The sequence below is a fragment of the Nymphalis io genome, chromosome Z (genome assembly GCF_905147045.1).
Source record: "Nymphalis io chromosome Z, ilAglIoxx1.1, whole genome shotgun sequence".
NCBI lineage: Eukaryota > Metazoa > Arthropoda > Insecta > Lepidoptera > Nymphalidae > Nymphalis > Nymphalis io.
In genome coordinates, this window is record NC_065918.1 from 4603052 (window position 1) to 4620520 (window position 17469).

Consider the following 17469-nt stretch of genomic DNA (forward strand, 5'->3'; position numbering starts at 1 on the left):
TATGGAGCTAAAATAAATCTAAATACAATAGAAACGATTAAAGTTTTATTACACCGTGACCTAAAAGCGATTTACAATTAGAAATCATTTAAATAATAAGGCGACCATAAAACAATTATGACATCGGATTTAGTGTAGACAAAATTCATAAGGCCATTTTAATGATGCAATATAACATATATTATACATTAGATAAAATGATGAATTCCATTCTTTTATGTAGCGCTAAGTCCAGGCCTTCATTATACGAACGTGCTCTGTTGTTGTCTGCTTGAGATAATTTGAGTTGCCTGACGACTTTGCACATCCAAATTGACCCATTACATCGTCAGTAGTCAGTCGTTAACGCACCACGCTACGGTAAAGACATTTCACGTATCCTATCTTAATATAGTAAGTAATATTTTATTAGACCACTTAATTCATTCAGACATATTACAAAACAACTTCAATAACATCTTATAGATAAATGATAATGTTTAATAAAAATTTTATAAAACATTTGTGCTTGTGGGTGAATTTGATTTATATTAATGAATAATTCAAGTACCTACCGTTTTATTAGATCGAATAAAACCGTTTTCCTTCCCGAATGGACATTTTGTTAATATCGGATTTGTTTTATTATTTATATTTTGAATAGTCTCCAATAAATATATTTAGAAACTTTATTAATATTTGTTACAATAGCACATTGTTAAAACTGAAAATTAAAAAAAAAAGTTTATATCACATTTTGCAACAGTGCAACAGCAAAGTGAAATTGCTTTCACTTTCTACAAGAAACAAGATTAACTGGTTGACGATTCTTGAGATCCCCTTGCTCGAAAACGCTTATCGGAAGTTTTATAACCTCTGATGTAAGAACTAAAATTTGATAACAAACTACAATTTCACATTGATATAAATTTATTCTTAACTTTAACTTATCTCTGTTAATTCTAAAAACCTTTTTACATTTACAGTTTGAAATAAATATGGGTCTCGATATTAAATCAGTCTTGATAGTCGATGGAGTTGGTGCAAATTGCGCTGAAATTCTCAATTCGCACAACATTAAAGTAACTACAAAAGCGAAGATAACAAAAGAGGAACTCTTAAAGGAAATCCCCGTGAGTATTGAATTACGCATAATTATTTTATTTCGTCTACGTCTACACCTCACCATGAGTGAGGTGGGTTTTCTTTTCTTAGACGAACGTATTATTATTGTTTTCTAAGAACCCGAAATTAGGAAATAAATGCTCCATTATGTTTGCTAACACTAGTATTTATTGAGTAAGTAATATATAGCAAAGCATACATTTTCTATAGAATCATGAAGCCCTGGTTGTCCGTTCTGCGACACAAGTGACGAAAGAAGTTTTAAATGCGGGGTCTAAGCTGAAGGTCGTAGGCCGAGCGGGAGCAGGAGTCGACAATATTGACGTCGAGGCTGCGGGTCAAAAAGGAATTGGTGTTATTAAGTAAGACGTTTTACTTATATATGTACAAATATACAATTTTATGTTACTTATGCTCTAGTATAGATTTTATATGTGCTATTTTTATATCTTTCCTAAAACTCAGCGTTGATTTTATTAAACACTAAATCTTGCCGCTTGCCAATTACCTTACTTTAACGAAACATGCAAAGCGACTTTTTTGCGATATTTTGATTACAACGTACCTGTTTTTAGATCAGTTTTAGTTTTTTAGATGTTTTTAGATCATATAATAATAGTATGCTATTACTATACATATTTACATTGAAAGATAACCTTCACATGCTACAGTCAATGCACTCTTATCATACTAACATGTGTCCGTTTAAATTGTTTAAAATAATATTTCTGTGACCATAAATGAATCTAATTTTAAGACACGTATTTTCGATACTGGTATGTTTGGCATTCTAAATTCGTTACGTGATGACGATGAGAATAAATAATGCATGCATTATATATTTATTTTCAACATATGTTTGTATTAAACCTTTCAGCGCTCCAGGTGCGAATGCCATGAGTGCATGCGAGTTGACCTGCGGCTTAACACTGGCTTTGGCTAGACACATAGTTCCTGCAGCTTCAGCACTGAGGGCTGGTCGTTGGGAGCGCACACAGCACACTGGCACAGAGTTAAATGGAAAAACATTAGCGATTTTAGGACTTGGCAGGGTCGGCCGGGAAGTAGCAGTGCGAATGAATGCTTTCGGAATGAAGGTAGCTTTCCATGATAACTGTCTCCATATTTTGATGGGTTAAATATTAATTTCAAATAGCGAAATACTTAGAAAAATCTCATATATAGATTATGTTCATAGTACATGAAATATATTTATTTCTCTAGACCATCGGATTTGACCCATTCGTGACAGCCGAGCAATGTGCTCGGTTTAACACCACAAAGATGGAACTGGACGAGATTTGGCCGCTTGCAGACTACATCACACTACACACTCCTCTCATTGACTCCACGAGAAGTAAGTCTATATTTTCTTCCTTAGAATTGAGATTTCATATTTATTAGGTATACAATTATTTGTAACTAAATTATTCATTAGTCTAATGCAGCTGTACTCAACCTGCGGCCCGCTGGGCTTTTATGGTTGGCCCACTTGAAGTTAATTTATTTTGAACTATTTTAAATTCGAAGGTTTTTATTAACACTTAAATAATTAGATATAATAACCGCTTGTGACCACGGACACTGCAAAGTGTTTGAAACGACATTAAATCATTACCTAAAAAAAAATTGTTTGCGTTTCGCGACACCATGACTAACACGTGTTTGTGGTCCCTATAAAGAAAAGGTATCACTGCTAGTGGTAAACTTATAAAACTGCGGATTCTAAGGTTCTAGGTTCAAGTCTATAATCTCTAAATAATAACCCGGTGGTTGAAAATAAGTGCTCCTGTGTTTGCGCTAACGTTGGCACTATAATATGTCCACCCTAGGCCAATATATACGATTTACAATCTTTAAGTGAAGTATTAGCTTCCAAATTATTATAACAAATTATTACTTATACTCAATACTTTTAGATCCTAAGGTAGGTAGCAGTGATATTGACATAAATGTTTCTATTGAGTTTTAATATTTGTTCACGCTTATCAATGATTAAAATGGTATCGTTGTTATTTAGATACATTATTTTTTTTCCTTATCTATTATCTGAAGAATTCCTTGTCGTTAAGTTAAATTATCTTATAGAAATACTTATAACTCAATAAATTTTCCTTTTAAATTAGTATGTATATATTTCATCAGATATATGTTTCTATACTATAGAAGAAAAGGTGTTATTTTTATTTCTATATAAGATAAGACAAGCGTTAGAATGCTCCTTCAAATTTATTTTTAAATTATTCTCCAATACAACTTGCGTTAAAATATTCTCCGTAGCCAAATGTATACCAATATTGTCATAGCGACGGTAGTAGTAGTAGTAACAGTGGCCATTTCGGGGCAAGCGTTTTTTATTTAAAACTGCATTTTAATTTATTGTATTTACTTAAAATAGAGAAAAAAAAATTGATTTTAATTTGAATTGAATTAACGTACAAAAACTGGTATTAAAAATATTTTTTTTAAAATAACCTAATATTTACAAATAAATATAAAAACGAGAATAATGACATAAAATACATATTAAAAAACAAATAACTTCATTAACAACAACTGTTTTCATTTAACTTTTACGTATTTTAAAAAACTTATTAATATTTAATTTCGAAATTCGGTAAATTGTGAAATTAGTCTGCTTAGTAAAAATCTAATATACTTAATATACTGTTACAAATTAACAACACCTACCTATATTTTTAATATTATTTTATTTAAAAAGGAGGAAATCATCGCATACTTTTCAATATAATTCCAATCCTACTACATAGTAGGTACATAAGAACGAAATGGTTATTCACAGATAACTATATAAAATTATATGAAATATTATTATTTCACAGACTTTATCAACGCTAGTGTCTTGAGCCGGTGCAAGAAAGGCGTTAAAATTATTAATGTAGGTCGAGGTGGTCTGATCAATGAACGTGATTTCTACGAAGCACTTAAATCTGGTCAGGTAATACCTAGTATTAAACATTCATTTATTCTAATCCCAAACAAAATTTATTGTTTTTATCACCAACTTGTTCTAAGTCTTAAAGTTTTAAAGTCATGTTTTATTCCTTTTAATAAATTATAAAATTGCTTTTTTTTAAGTTTGCATTTTATATCATGGTTAAAAAAATATTATTTTAATATGGCAATATTAAAACAGTCTAATTTCGATCGATAAACATTCTACAGTATATTTGAATAGATACCTAGAAATAAAAATATAAATTAGGTGCTTACTTAAATAGAAAATAACTCGTCAGATTTAAAATAGTTATTAGGTGGTATTTAGTTTTTACGTCATGCTCAAAATTGCGGTGTCTATATTCATATAATAATAATATCCGGGGCATTATTCACACACGGCCATCTCATCCCAAACTAAGCAGAGCTTGTACTATGGAAACCAGACAACTGATATACTACATATACTACTTTTCTTTTTTTAATACATACTTATATAGATAATTACACACAGACTCAGGACAAACAGACATGTTCATGCACACAAATGTCTGTCCTGGGTGGGAATCGAACCCACAATCTTCTGCGTGAAGGGCAAGTATTTACCAAACACGTCATATACATTAAGCAAAAATATTGAAATAACAAGATTTTTTTACCAATATGAATTGAATATATGTATATGAATATTTTAACAGGTTAGCGGTGCAGCGCTCGACGTATTCGAACAGGAACCGCCAACGGATCCTTTGACTTTAGAAATCATTCAACATCCAGCTGTGATTGCTTCTCCGCATCTTGGTAAATTCCTATTATTGTGAACCTTCTTTTACTTTTATTGGAGACAAATATTTTTTTTAATTATATACAAATATAAAATAATACAATAAATTAAATATAGTAATCAAAAATTACAGGAGCATCTACAAAAGAAGCTCAGATTCGCGTGGGGCTTGAGATCGCCGAGCAACTAGTGAACTTGGTGAAACCCGGAACTTACACTACACCACTGGCTGAAGTTACACGAGTACTTCCAAAATAAAGCAAGCCATGAAAGTCATGTCATATTTATAAAAACCTATTGTTATTCTCTTTACTTGTACAAAAAATAAGTGAAAAATAGCGCGTACTTTGGTATTATAAAAATTATATATTATTGTATCTACGTCAGTTTGTATGTAAATTAAGGAAAACAACAGAATAAAATAATAAATTACATAAGCAATAATGTTATGCATACATTTTACCTTAATACGCTAACTTTAATACTTAAGCAAAACAAAGCTTTAAAAAATATTTTAAAATCATAAACATGATTTGTGACAACTTGAAGCCTTTTGCTTAATCTATGTTAACCAAAATGTATATATGTCCTGAAATACATTTTGCATAAATATAATCTTCCGAGCCGAGCCGGTTGGCGTGGTTGGTAGAACACTTGCCTTTCACGCCGAAGGTTGTGGGTTCGATTCCCACCCAGGACAGACATTTGTGTGCATGAACATGTCTGTTTGTCCTTAGTCTGGGTGTAATTATCTATATAAGTATGTATTTACAAAAGAAAAGTACTATATGTAGTATATCAGTTGTCTGGTTTCCATAGCACAAGCTTTGTACAAGCTTAATTTGGGATCAGATGGCCGTGTGTGAAAAATGTCCTAGGATATAAAAAAAAAATCTTCATTTTTCGACTGACATTTTAATTAACACGTAATTATATAAAACAATTGTTAAAACAAAGTAGACATTAAATAGGTATAGTGAGTTTATTGTAAAAATCTTGCGATACTACCTTACTCAATTTGTCCAGTGATTGCAGTAGTGTAAAGCTTCACCATCTCACGTAGGTTTTGTAAAAGTCTACCAAAGGTTTTTTTGTATTCAGGTCATCCATCAATACTTAATATCTAACTCCTCGCTAACTAAGGATGTTAAGGGTTAATTTTTACGTTTAATTAAATTGCAAAAGCATTCCCAAGGAGAATTGTTTAGAAAGGCCGTTATAGTCAGCAAATTTCTTAACTTAATGTTGTAAATATGAAGGAATTTCTATCAAAGTATTTATTTTAAATAATAATGTGAGATTGGCTTTCAAACAATATCAATGTGTGACTAGCGAATAGAACGGCAGTTTTTTGGCGATATAAAGAATATTAGAGTTTCCTTACATGGCCAATGCGCTACCAACCTTGGATCTAAGATATTACGTCCCTTGTGCCTGTAGTTATATTTACTACTCACTCACCCTTCAAACCGAAAAACAACAATACTACGTATTACTGTTTAGCGGTAGAATATCTGTTGAGTGGTTGGTACCTAACAAGACGGGCTTGAATAAAGCTCTACTACCAAGCAGATTTATTATAGTGAACACTATACGTGCAAAGCAATAAACACAAGGTACAATCTCTATTTCCTCGTCTTTAAATTCCAAAATCAATCTGAAACGACTAGAGAAAGGCGAGGCCAGCGCAGGTCCAATACCTTTATGAGGTCTTCGATGCACGCGGTCTAACGTTAACTCCTCATTTCAGACTGTTCTTTATACAAAATCCCAATAACTATTTTTGACCGAACACAATACCTTGGGGTTTGCAGCCGTATACACTTACCATTAGAAGTTATTTGAATACTCAACATCCAACCACATTATAACATTAAAAACTGTTGAATCTATAAATTGGCAAACGCAGCCATCACGAATCTTGTTTTTGATAAAAATGGTCACAAACAGCTAACAACTATAGGGAGTTGCTTTTATATAGGGAATAAAGCAACTATTTTATATAAAACATTCGATAGATATTTCAGAGGTTTCAGATCGAGAGCAATAATTATTCTTTACAAATTAAATATCTCAATTTTCCGCCATGAAATACAATTGTTTTATGATTAGACCTTTAAGGATCTAAAATGTTTTCTAAAATTTATTGAATTAATTTTTTCCTTAACTTTAAACTCAATTTATTTTATTTTCACCTTTGAATGATTTGTTGGAGCATATATGTGTCAACTTTAATTATAATCGAAATAAACGGATCAAATCAAATATCATCATATAATATACAAAGATATATTATATTAGATGACCAAATCAAAGTCCTAACTTTGATTTGGTCATTTTCAATCAGTTTTCATTTTCAGTCATTGGAATCAATAACAATAGGTGTGTAGAGCAAAAAAACATAAATTTACTTAACTACTTTAAAAATAATTGCACCAAATCAACAACCGGTTTTCTTTGTACTATCCAAACGATAGTTTTCAGGTTAATTAAAAAAAGAGAGAAAAAATTAAAATTATTTATTATAATTACTTATACATAATTTACAAATAGTAGATATAAATCATTTCTTCATTCATCGAAGCTGATGAGTTCAGACCACAATATCTGATGGCAATGATATCACTAATTTTGAGGAGGTTTGGGCGGATTAGGATGGAATATGGGGGGATGGTAGGGATAAACGGAAGATCTAATTGCCTCCTCTTCTAAATGTCCTGCCAGTCCTTGCTGGAGGAGTAGTGTCATTCTGTTCTTCAGGCTCACCTTCCTGTATAGACTTTGATGATGCTGCAAATAAGATATGGAAAAAAATACATTAAGCTGAAAATATTATTTGTTTATTTTTCAAGAAACAGTTACGATAGTAAACTTATCTGATAATAATTCAAACTAACTTCATGGATAATAATGTTACCTACATCGTAACAATAGCTTAGTAACTAATTATACCTAATATTATCATTTATCATATCGAATGATTCTATTGATTTTAAATAATACTCCGAGTATCATTGCTATTTGGCTTGTTTTCTTTATTAGTTATTTATTTTAAAACACTCGTTGCTCTGTACATACGTAATCTTAGATATAGTTATAGGTTTTTTTACTAATGTGGACAAATTATTCGGTTATGGTTATTTAAATCGCAATGCGTTATTGCTTAATAGTTTTATTTTCAACACTCGCCACGGTCAATATGCCAATTTATTTTCTTCTAGAACGGTTTTTAACCTAAATAATGCAATATAATTTCGAACAGTAATTTTATTAAACACGTGTTAGGCGCAGGGGACCATGAAGGAAATATTTACATAATAATAACCAGCATTAAGGTTAAGCAACTTTTTAAAATATAAAATCCATTCCGACGAGGTTTTCGAAAACTTTTTTTATGTCAACTGCGCAAGATTAATAAAAGGTTAATTATTTTATACATAAATTACGAGTATATTTACACAAAATAAAATAAATATTGTATCAACAATTATATTCTGTATTTTGTGATAGCTTTATTATCGTTATAGCTTTTTATTTTGTATATTATATACTACTTATAATATATTACTATGATAGAGTTTACTACATTATATAAATACTACTACTACTACTACATTATATAATAGAATTGTTAATATGCGCGTTTTTAAGTATGTAAATGTGAATGATACGCACGTTTTCCAAAGCGTCCTCTGCTGGGCTTGGCGGGAGCAGGTGCTGGAGCTTCATCGGTCTTTGTCTCTCTCGTCGCTGTGTTGAAGCGCTTTTTGCCTAATGGATAAAACAAAAAATTAAGCTTATTGATAAATGATTGATGATAAATGATTATTATTTTTTCTTTTTTATTACTTAAATAAATTGAAATTTAAGAAAATAATTAATGGTTATCAATTCATCGTAGGGGATTCCAATTGATTTATAAGCTCTTTTTGATTTAATAAGTGTTACATCCTGGAAATGTACACAGTACAAAAGTACTAAATAACAAACATCAAGGAATCATGAACAAAATTAGTAAACGACAATATTTTTACTCTTACTGTAGTTAGCTTTAACAGGAGCTTCCGTTTGACCATCGGATACTTGCTGTGTTACGGAAGGCGCGGAGTTACCTTGGTTTTTAGCTGAAAAAAAATAGATAAATGATTGATGTCATACGAGAATTCCGCTTCGTTATAATTTAGAGCGTATGTCTCAAGGTATATTGCAAGGCAGACAAGTTGATTTTAATACAGGATTATGTTAATTACAAAAAATAATACCTTAATATTAGAAAGAATTTTGAACGATTCGTAATTTATCATTTTGCGACTATATATGAAAAACGCCGATTTGTTTTTGATTTATCACCAAACTGGTTTTATTACATGGAAATAAGTATAATGTAATAATAAAATTCCCTTCGAATGCAACTGTACCTTCCGCGACTTGCGCACGTCTTCTCTTCAAGGCTTCTAATAAGTCAGTGTTACTACGGAAAGGACGAATGCCACCTCCGACTAACTTTTTGCCTTCTGTGGAGGAAGGGGGTGTCTCTGTGGAGGGTTCCTGAGCTTCGCCTTCCTGGTATTCTGCTTCATCATCGTATTCTTCCTCTTCCTGAAAACAAATAAATTAAAATTATTTAAATTAATTTGTATTCTTATGACAGTATTTGATGTTCTTTTCTTACTTTATTCAGCAACTGATCATAACTTATTTTACAATACTTAAAAATCTCGATTTACCAAACCGAAGATTCTGTCTATATAGGTGTCAAATATAATAATTATTCGAATATGAAATTGTTTGAAATATAAGTTGATAACAAAGCTGCGTGGAACAGCTAGTGGAACTCGAATTGAGGATTGCTTGTTTGCGGTAACCCGGAAAGTTTCATAAGCTGTGTAATGTTACAATAAATTCAATACGGCGGAGTCGTTTTGCCCTAAATATAAGCGTGATAAATAATAGCCAGTAAAGTTGATAGATTATGTCAATAATATTAGTAAATTAATTTATTATATTATAATAACTACATATAACTAACGATGTTTTTTTTTTAATATTTACCAATCTTACATAGAGCCAATCTTGCAACAATCGTTAAAAACATAATAAACCTACAACAACAATATTGAAAATAAAATGAATAGTTCCTAGAAGACCTTCGAATGTTAAAAGTTATCATTGTTCGGCGCATGCCTTCATTTCGCGTTTAATACGTCATAGCCCACAAAGAGGTTGCATACATTCCAATAGCGGTCGCAATATTTCCATCGAGAACCAGTTCAATCAGTACAAGTGCGTTATTAAGGCGCACGTAGAAATGCCACCGAGGAAAAGGAACCCATGTTGAGGTCGCTGCGAAGGCGACCCGTCCATCGAACACCTCTCAAATTCGCCTTGAACTAAATGATTATTGAGTGACATCTTGCAAAAATATTTTTTGTGAAACAACGCCCTTATTAATTATTTATTGCAATCTTAGGTTGTGTTACTCGTTCAACATAGGGAAGTCAATGTGGTGACGTATATATGTTCCAAAGTTAATGATCATATAAATATAGCAAATAAAACACAAATATGGGTTTCATCGAATTAAAAACAATGTTATCTATTAAATTTCAATAAAACGTTGCAAATTTATGTCACAGTGTACAGGAAATGATTAAGCTACTTCTCAGTATTTCTATAAAAGTAATGGTAATTTATCTTGTCCTTGAGTATAGCCTATCTCTATACCTTTAACTACATCAATGTCAAGTAATTGCATTAATATGGCGTACACTTAGCAGGTATATTTTTAATTTTATAAAGTTAAGAACTCGTCAAAAACAATAATTACTACATACAACTATTTTCAAAATTTGTTACTAAGCAGTATTTATAAAAAAAAACAAAATTAAAACTTTAATTGTTTCATATAACCCAGTATAGCTGACTAAATATTAACGAAATTTTTCATATTATTTTAATTTAAAGTAAATATGGCCTTAATACGATTTTAACTATAAATACTTAGTTCTGTCTTAGTTGCTCAGTTTAATAAGCCTTTATTTACTTGCAATCGATATTCTCATAAAATGGTTTGAATATTTTGAAAAAAACATTCTTACGTAAAATAGAATAAGATATTTTTCATATATGAGAAACTTGTTTTTCACTTTTTAAAGATGGGTAAAGCTTTTAACCTGTGGTGCCGCTGTAGTTGTAGTGGTTTTAGCTTTGCTAACCAGACCTCTCTTCAGTAAACCACGGTTTGACGCAGATCGAGGCTCAGCATCATCTTGTGGGCGCGCCGTCGTCTGATACAGCAAGCATGCTATGAATATAATCCTGTAAATTAAGAATATTTTTAATACTTTACATATTTTTTAAATATTGTAATCCTATGATGCCGACCAGTTTAAGATAACCTTTATAAGAAAAATGTCTGAATTTCTCTAAAAAGAGAAATTGATTTAAATATTATTCCCTCAAGTAAAACAAAACTATTCAGTTAACTTTTTTACAAGTTCCTCCACCACTTCCACCTTCTCAACAGTTCAAATAAATTTCAGAACAATTTATCCCTTTGGGAGATAAATATATTTTAAAAATCTTTTTAACACGAACGTATAACGAATGCTGAACTGTCGTTAAATAAATAACGCGAATTCTGTCGCTTAGTAATGTTTTTAGTAGGAAGGTCTTTTGTTTAATGGTATCCCGTATCGACGATAACATTTAACATTTTTGTTGATGACCCTAATGTTAGACTATAATCAATTGATTAAACCATACTTAAATGGCAACGAGTTATTTAACTGATGCGCCGAACGTATCAACCTGTTCAAATGTGAGATCATGTAATCAATAGAAAGTGTTACATTCAATCTCCATTCAATTATAATTTTTGATCAAATGTCTACAAAAATAGCACGCTGTTCAATAGGCATCCTTATATCATTACATTTAAAGTCGCAACTATTACTACTTACTTTACTATTGCCTCTTTGAATTACAAAGATTCAATCAATCAGAATAGACATGCGATAGCTCTTACGTTAGTCACTGGGACCGTAGATTGCCTTATAGAAAGATATTTTGAAAACTTGTTGATTTGGCCAATGTTTTGATACTAAAAGGATGATGTGAAAAAATCTGGACATTAAGAAGATTTCTAACAATAATCCTACATGGATCATTGTTGGTTATTTAAAAAATATTATAGTCGTTTATATTATGTATATAATTTATTTATTTGTAACAATTTAAGACAAAGATAAGTAGGTTTTTTTACTTAAAAATAGTTAACCGATTTTAGACGATGATTGCGAAATCAAACCCAGGCAAGCACTACTAAATTTTCTTGTTAAGCACAGTAACAGCCTGTTAATGTCCCACTGCTGGGCTAAGGCCTCATCTCCCTTTTTGAGGAGAAGGTTTTTTAGAGCTTATTCCACCACGCTGCTCCAATGCGGGTTGGTAGAATACACATGTGACAATTTCAATGAAATTAGACACATGCAGGTTTCCTCACGATGTTTTCCTTCACCGTCAAGCACGAGATGAATTATAAACACACACACACAATTAAGCACATGAAAATTCAGTGGTGCTTGCCCGGGTTTGAACCCACGATCATCGGTTAAGATTTACGCGTTCTAACCACTAGGCCATCTCGGCTTTTGTTAAGCACATGTATTTATAATTCATCACCTCCTCGGCGGCGAAGGTAAGTATTGTGAGAAAAGCTGCATGTGTTGGTAGAAAAAGCTGTCCCATGTGCTTCTACCAATACACATTGGAACATTCTAGAATAAGCTCCAAACTTTCTCCTTGAAAGGGGAGGAGTCTCCTATTAGCCCTCCTACTCTCTAATCTCCTATTAACTCCTTTTATTATTCAACATAAACAGACTATTACTTTACAGTTTTAATTTCATTTATTCAAATACAAAAATAGAACCTGGTGAATGCTAAATGTCGTAGTTACACAGAAAGTAAAAGTGAATATGGCACTTAGCTAGCTGAAAGACGTAAAGATCAAAATGTCATCTTCATAATTCGATTATTCAATACGAGTTGATCGTAACATTTTTGAAGATGTACATCTTATTGAATCGGCGACGGTGGTTAAATATTTTATTTAGTATTTACCTCACAAATAAGACTATAGGTATATTAATTGACTATAAGATAAAACTTGATCCGAGTTTGGCAATCTTGTCCTTGTATATTCAACCTTTTAATATAGACGCTAAACATTTAGTATTAAGGATACATAGTACAATATTGAGCTGTTTATTCGTCATACATACATAGATGCATATAAATTATAGTTTTGCATACAGAATAAAAACACTGGATTTGTAAAAATTTATAAACGTTATTTTTATCTTTACGTAAATGTCGAACAAGTTTTTTTTTTTAATTTGCTCGATAAGGTCAAGGTATTCGAGAAATTTCTGAATAAATCAAATTTAGTATCATGTTTTATTCTTCCTAGTTAAACATTCTTTAAACGGCTCTGTAAAGATGTGTGCTAAATATCGAAATGGTTTTAAATGTCAAATCGAACTACGAGTTTGTAATAAGAGGTTGGGTGAATGTCGCATGGAGGTGGATTGGTATGTCGACGCTTCGATCCCCGCGCATGGAACGAGAGTGCGTAAAAGCCTCTAGCCAGTGACAACTAAAGGTCAACATGTTGTTTTATGATAGTTGAGTAACAGGTCTCCTCGCAGGGTCGCATCTGATAGAGTTGAGCTATTTCCGCATCCGCTTCCGATTATGTTATCGCGATCTCCCTTAACTTTCTCCATTTTATATAAAACACGAGTCACAACTCAAATACTCGATTCGTATTCTAACATGGACCCGTAAACCAACCTAAAACACCTGAATACATTAAAATATGTTTTATTCATCGCCATCGAAATTGTACTCATTATAGACAATGTATTGATCTTCTTTCAAGTCATATGCATTGTAAATTTGGAAATCGCTTTGTTACAGATTCAAGTCACATAGGAAAAAGTTGAACTTTCTATACGTGTACATGTGTATACCCATATCTCGTAGTAAGTGTGCAAGTGTTACTAATATGTAACACCGACTCAAATTCAAGTCAAGGTCATTCGAGGAACCAGAAATGTTAAGCTTTGGAGTGACCTCGCGATCGCGGTGCAATGCGGTAGCCGACTCGCTGCAGTGTCCACCGCCTAAGCATAACGAATCGGCTGCGTTACGCATATTTGATTGAAATCAGGATTTTCTCAATTACTAAAATATATTTTTACGAAACATCGTCTTTGCTCGATCGCCTTAGAGGATCTCAAAAGATTTGTAAAAATTGCCCAAGCTTATTGTCATCTATGAAATCCACTGTGATGTTATCGAATAAATTGAGACATTCGTGGGAAATACTCTATGCTCGTGAACCTTCCCACAGTATTGCGCTTGCGCGAATTGTGGATTTCGAGTACGACAAATAAGCATATTAATTATGTTTTTATAATTTATTTTTACTGGTGGTAGGGCTTTGTGCAAGCTCGTTTGGGTAGGTACCACCCACTCATCAGATATTCTACCGCAAAACAGCAATACTTGATATTGTTGTGTTCCGGTTTGAAGGGTGAATGAGCCAGTGTAATTACAGGCACAAGGGACATAAAATCTTAGTTCCCAAGGTTGGTGGCGCATTGGCTATATAAATATAAGCGATGGTTGACATTTCTTACAATGCCAATGTCTAAGGGCGTTTGGTGACCACTTACCACCAGGTGGCCCATATGCTCGTCCACCTTCCTATTCTATAAAAAAAAAAATTTATATAAATCGAATTGCTCAGTTTATACTATATTATATTTAAATTATTATTTAAATGTCAATAGGTATTATCAAATAATTATTGTAAAATAATAAAATGTCTTGTCTGTCTTGGTTTTCTAAAAATAATGACACTTCGTTTAAGTCGAATGGATAAAGTTGAAAATAATGAGTAACGATTAAAAACCAAACTTCACAAATCCTGTTTCTACATTACAATACGAACGTCAAATTAAAATTTCAATTATATGTGTATATAAACAATGTCCTAAATTCAACCATTTAGGACATCGCTTTTTATATACGAGAATATAGGTATATATTTTGTTTTTTATATATTCGTTCTTTTTTATTAAATATAGGCTAATTAACAACAGTTTTCACGCGCAACATAAATTGAATAGTGTTTATTTTAATACATAATCTTTATTAATTGAGGCCAACAACTGGAAGTAACGACATTCATAACTACTAGTTTGTTACTGGATTGTTAGTGTTGTAAAAATATCACTTAAAACCTTTTTTCAATTAAAAATAACTTAAACATTATTTTATAACATATGATAAAATTTTATAACATATGATAAAATAAATGATTCTAAAAAAGGTTTGGTGTCGATTATAATTTTTCGATTTAGTATTTTTTCGTTTTAAATTTAAAAAAATCTATGTTTAAAATTGTTTAGTTTAAAATTTAGTTAATGGGAAAGTTATAATTTAAAAAATTATTCTTATATTTCTCAACACACGGATATAATAATCTATTGCGTTAGACCTAAACAATTTTAAAGGTGTACTTTCGAACAAATCCATTGCGTTTACATAAGCTCGCTCTCATGAACTCGGATACGGATACTCGCTGGATTACAAATCTTTATCTATTCTTTATCCGAAATAAAGTTTTATCGTTTGTTATAAGTTACACATAAAACATATATTCCTCTACCACAAAATTTTAAGCATCATTTGCTAATTTATCATTTTAAAAGATTACCTACATATTACATAATCAATTTAACAACCGCGATTCTATAGTATTTTTATTAAAATGAGGACAATAGTTGAAAGGTTAAAAGTCAATTAATGCTACATGAAAAATGCAGACCGCGCTTGTCATCCACCCAGACGTCTGAATAATGTAACCACATTATGCAAATGTCTGCGCCACGTATTAAACAAGAAAACAATCTCAAATATTCATATTTATATCGTGGATGTAAATATGACTTTTTACGATTCATTAATAAATCTAATTAATGATCACAAACGTTACTTTCAAAGTAAGGCAGACTCATTCGGCAACCGGTTCGTAGTTTTGCCTAATTAATATACAAAATAATTGGTTGTTACACTAGGTCGACCCATAGCATATAATGGGGTTTATAAGTCACGCATTATGAAACGAGGAATCAGAAACATTTTTCTATTATTGCATTAGTATTACGGTCGTGACTGTATTATTCAACTAACTTGATCTTACACCGAACACAAGAGAATGCTAACTTAAAACATATCTGATAAGCGCATTCGACCTAGAATATATTATTTGAATAAAAATGCGGATGTAATTGTGAGATAATAAGATGAAAAAGGTCCTTAAAATATCATTATAAATATTGGAAAAAATATAATATACAATCCATTTCACTTTGGATAAAACAATATGAAATGTATTTTTACATTCGATTCAACATAAATTAGTGGTTTTTCCTACACTTTTTAAATAAACATTTATATTATAGAAACTAATTATTGACGAGGAATAACACTCATAGGCAAAACACCCAGAGACGACTTCGACGGCTAACACCCGTCATTAGAAAGGCTCGATACTTACATATATACAAATATTTATTTACATGTCAATTGTATTCGATCCTTAACAATACCTACTTGTTTAACACGTTATTTTGTTGCCTATAATAAGCAGACCTTCGTTTGCATACCTCTCACTAGTTTTAATGATTAAAATTTATATTGTAAATTTTATCGCTAAGCTGTAGGGACCGTTTAACTTTCAAAGCCTACCAGACTAATATAAAAATAGTTTAATAATTGTTTTAAAGTAACGTTGATTTGATTTACTCACCAGTTCGTTTAACACCAATAATTAAAACATTTTGACATCGCAAGTGCAATCGCAAAGCGGGCAATACAGCTGTACTGTATATGAAAATAATATCAGTATCAGTGATCCTAATAAAAAATAAAATAAATGGGTAAATGTACTCACAGGGGTATACTCCTCATGTTTATTTTGTCGGGCAAGGATGTCGCAAGAAGCACTCGAGTCGATCCTTTCTCTGTAGAGCGATTGTGAGCAGGTCCACAACGATCGGAGGCCACGCTTGATCTGCCGTTCCAACACCGACACCTCCGACGTTTGGAGTCGGTGCAGCCGCTCGCCGCCCCAACACCACTAGCCTAATTTATATTCGGAGTAGCACACGTGCTGTGACGCATGCCGAGCATTGCCCACGTACCACTAACAAAGTACCTACTACTTGGTTCGGACGTGATAATGTTGTACCGTTTCTTGAATTTTTGATCGTAAAATATTCTAATTAATTAATAATAATATATTTTTTATTAAATCTTTTAATTTAACAAAAAAAAATTATCTTTATATTAATTTTTTTTACTCAATAATGACTTTACAAATGACTATACACTAAACATATGTATAAAAACTCGTAATTATGTAACGTTCCAAAAATAAAATGTCTTAAAATTAATTTAAGCAATTTTGACCTACGTTCGATAAACTTGAATGTTTAGGCAATGATAGAATCACAAATTGACTACGAGGAAGTAGGACATGTCCACTCA

General features: G+C 31.7%; 2 protein-coding genes across 2 annotated transcripts; one reads left to right on the forward strand and one right to left on the reverse strand.

Annotated features, from left to right (window-relative positions):
* Positions 1-252: 252 nt before the first annotated feature.
* Positions 253-5287, forward strand: LOC126780271 (D-3-phosphoglycerate dehydrogenase). The gene is made up of 8 exons (XM_050504594.1): positions 253-393; positions 966-1112; positions 1315-1466; positions 1982-2201; positions 2329-2461; positions 3948-4063; positions 4761-4863; positions 4980-5287. The coding sequence occupies exons 2-8, from the start codon at positions 978-980 to the stop codon at positions 5102-5104; spliced, it is 984 nt and encodes a 327-aa protein (XP_050360551.1). The 5' UTR covers positions 253-393; positions 966-977; the 3' UTR covers positions 5105-5287.
* A 2063-nt stretch (positions 5288-7350) lies between these two features.
* On the reverse strand, positions 7351-17064 carry LOC126780274 (uncharacterized). The gene is made up of 6 exons (XM_050504596.1): positions 16874-17064; positions 11020-11164; positions 9265-9445; positions 8887-8970; positions 8522-8617; positions 7351-7636 (listed from the first exon to the last, which is right to left on the reverse strand). Exons 1-6 carry the CDS (start codon positions 16888-16890, stop codon positions 7539-7541), a joined length of 621 nt encoding a protein of 206 aa, XP_050360553.1. The 5' UTR covers positions 16891-17064; the 3' UTR covers positions 7351-7538.
* Between the last annotated feature and the right edge of the window lie 405 nt (positions 17065-17469).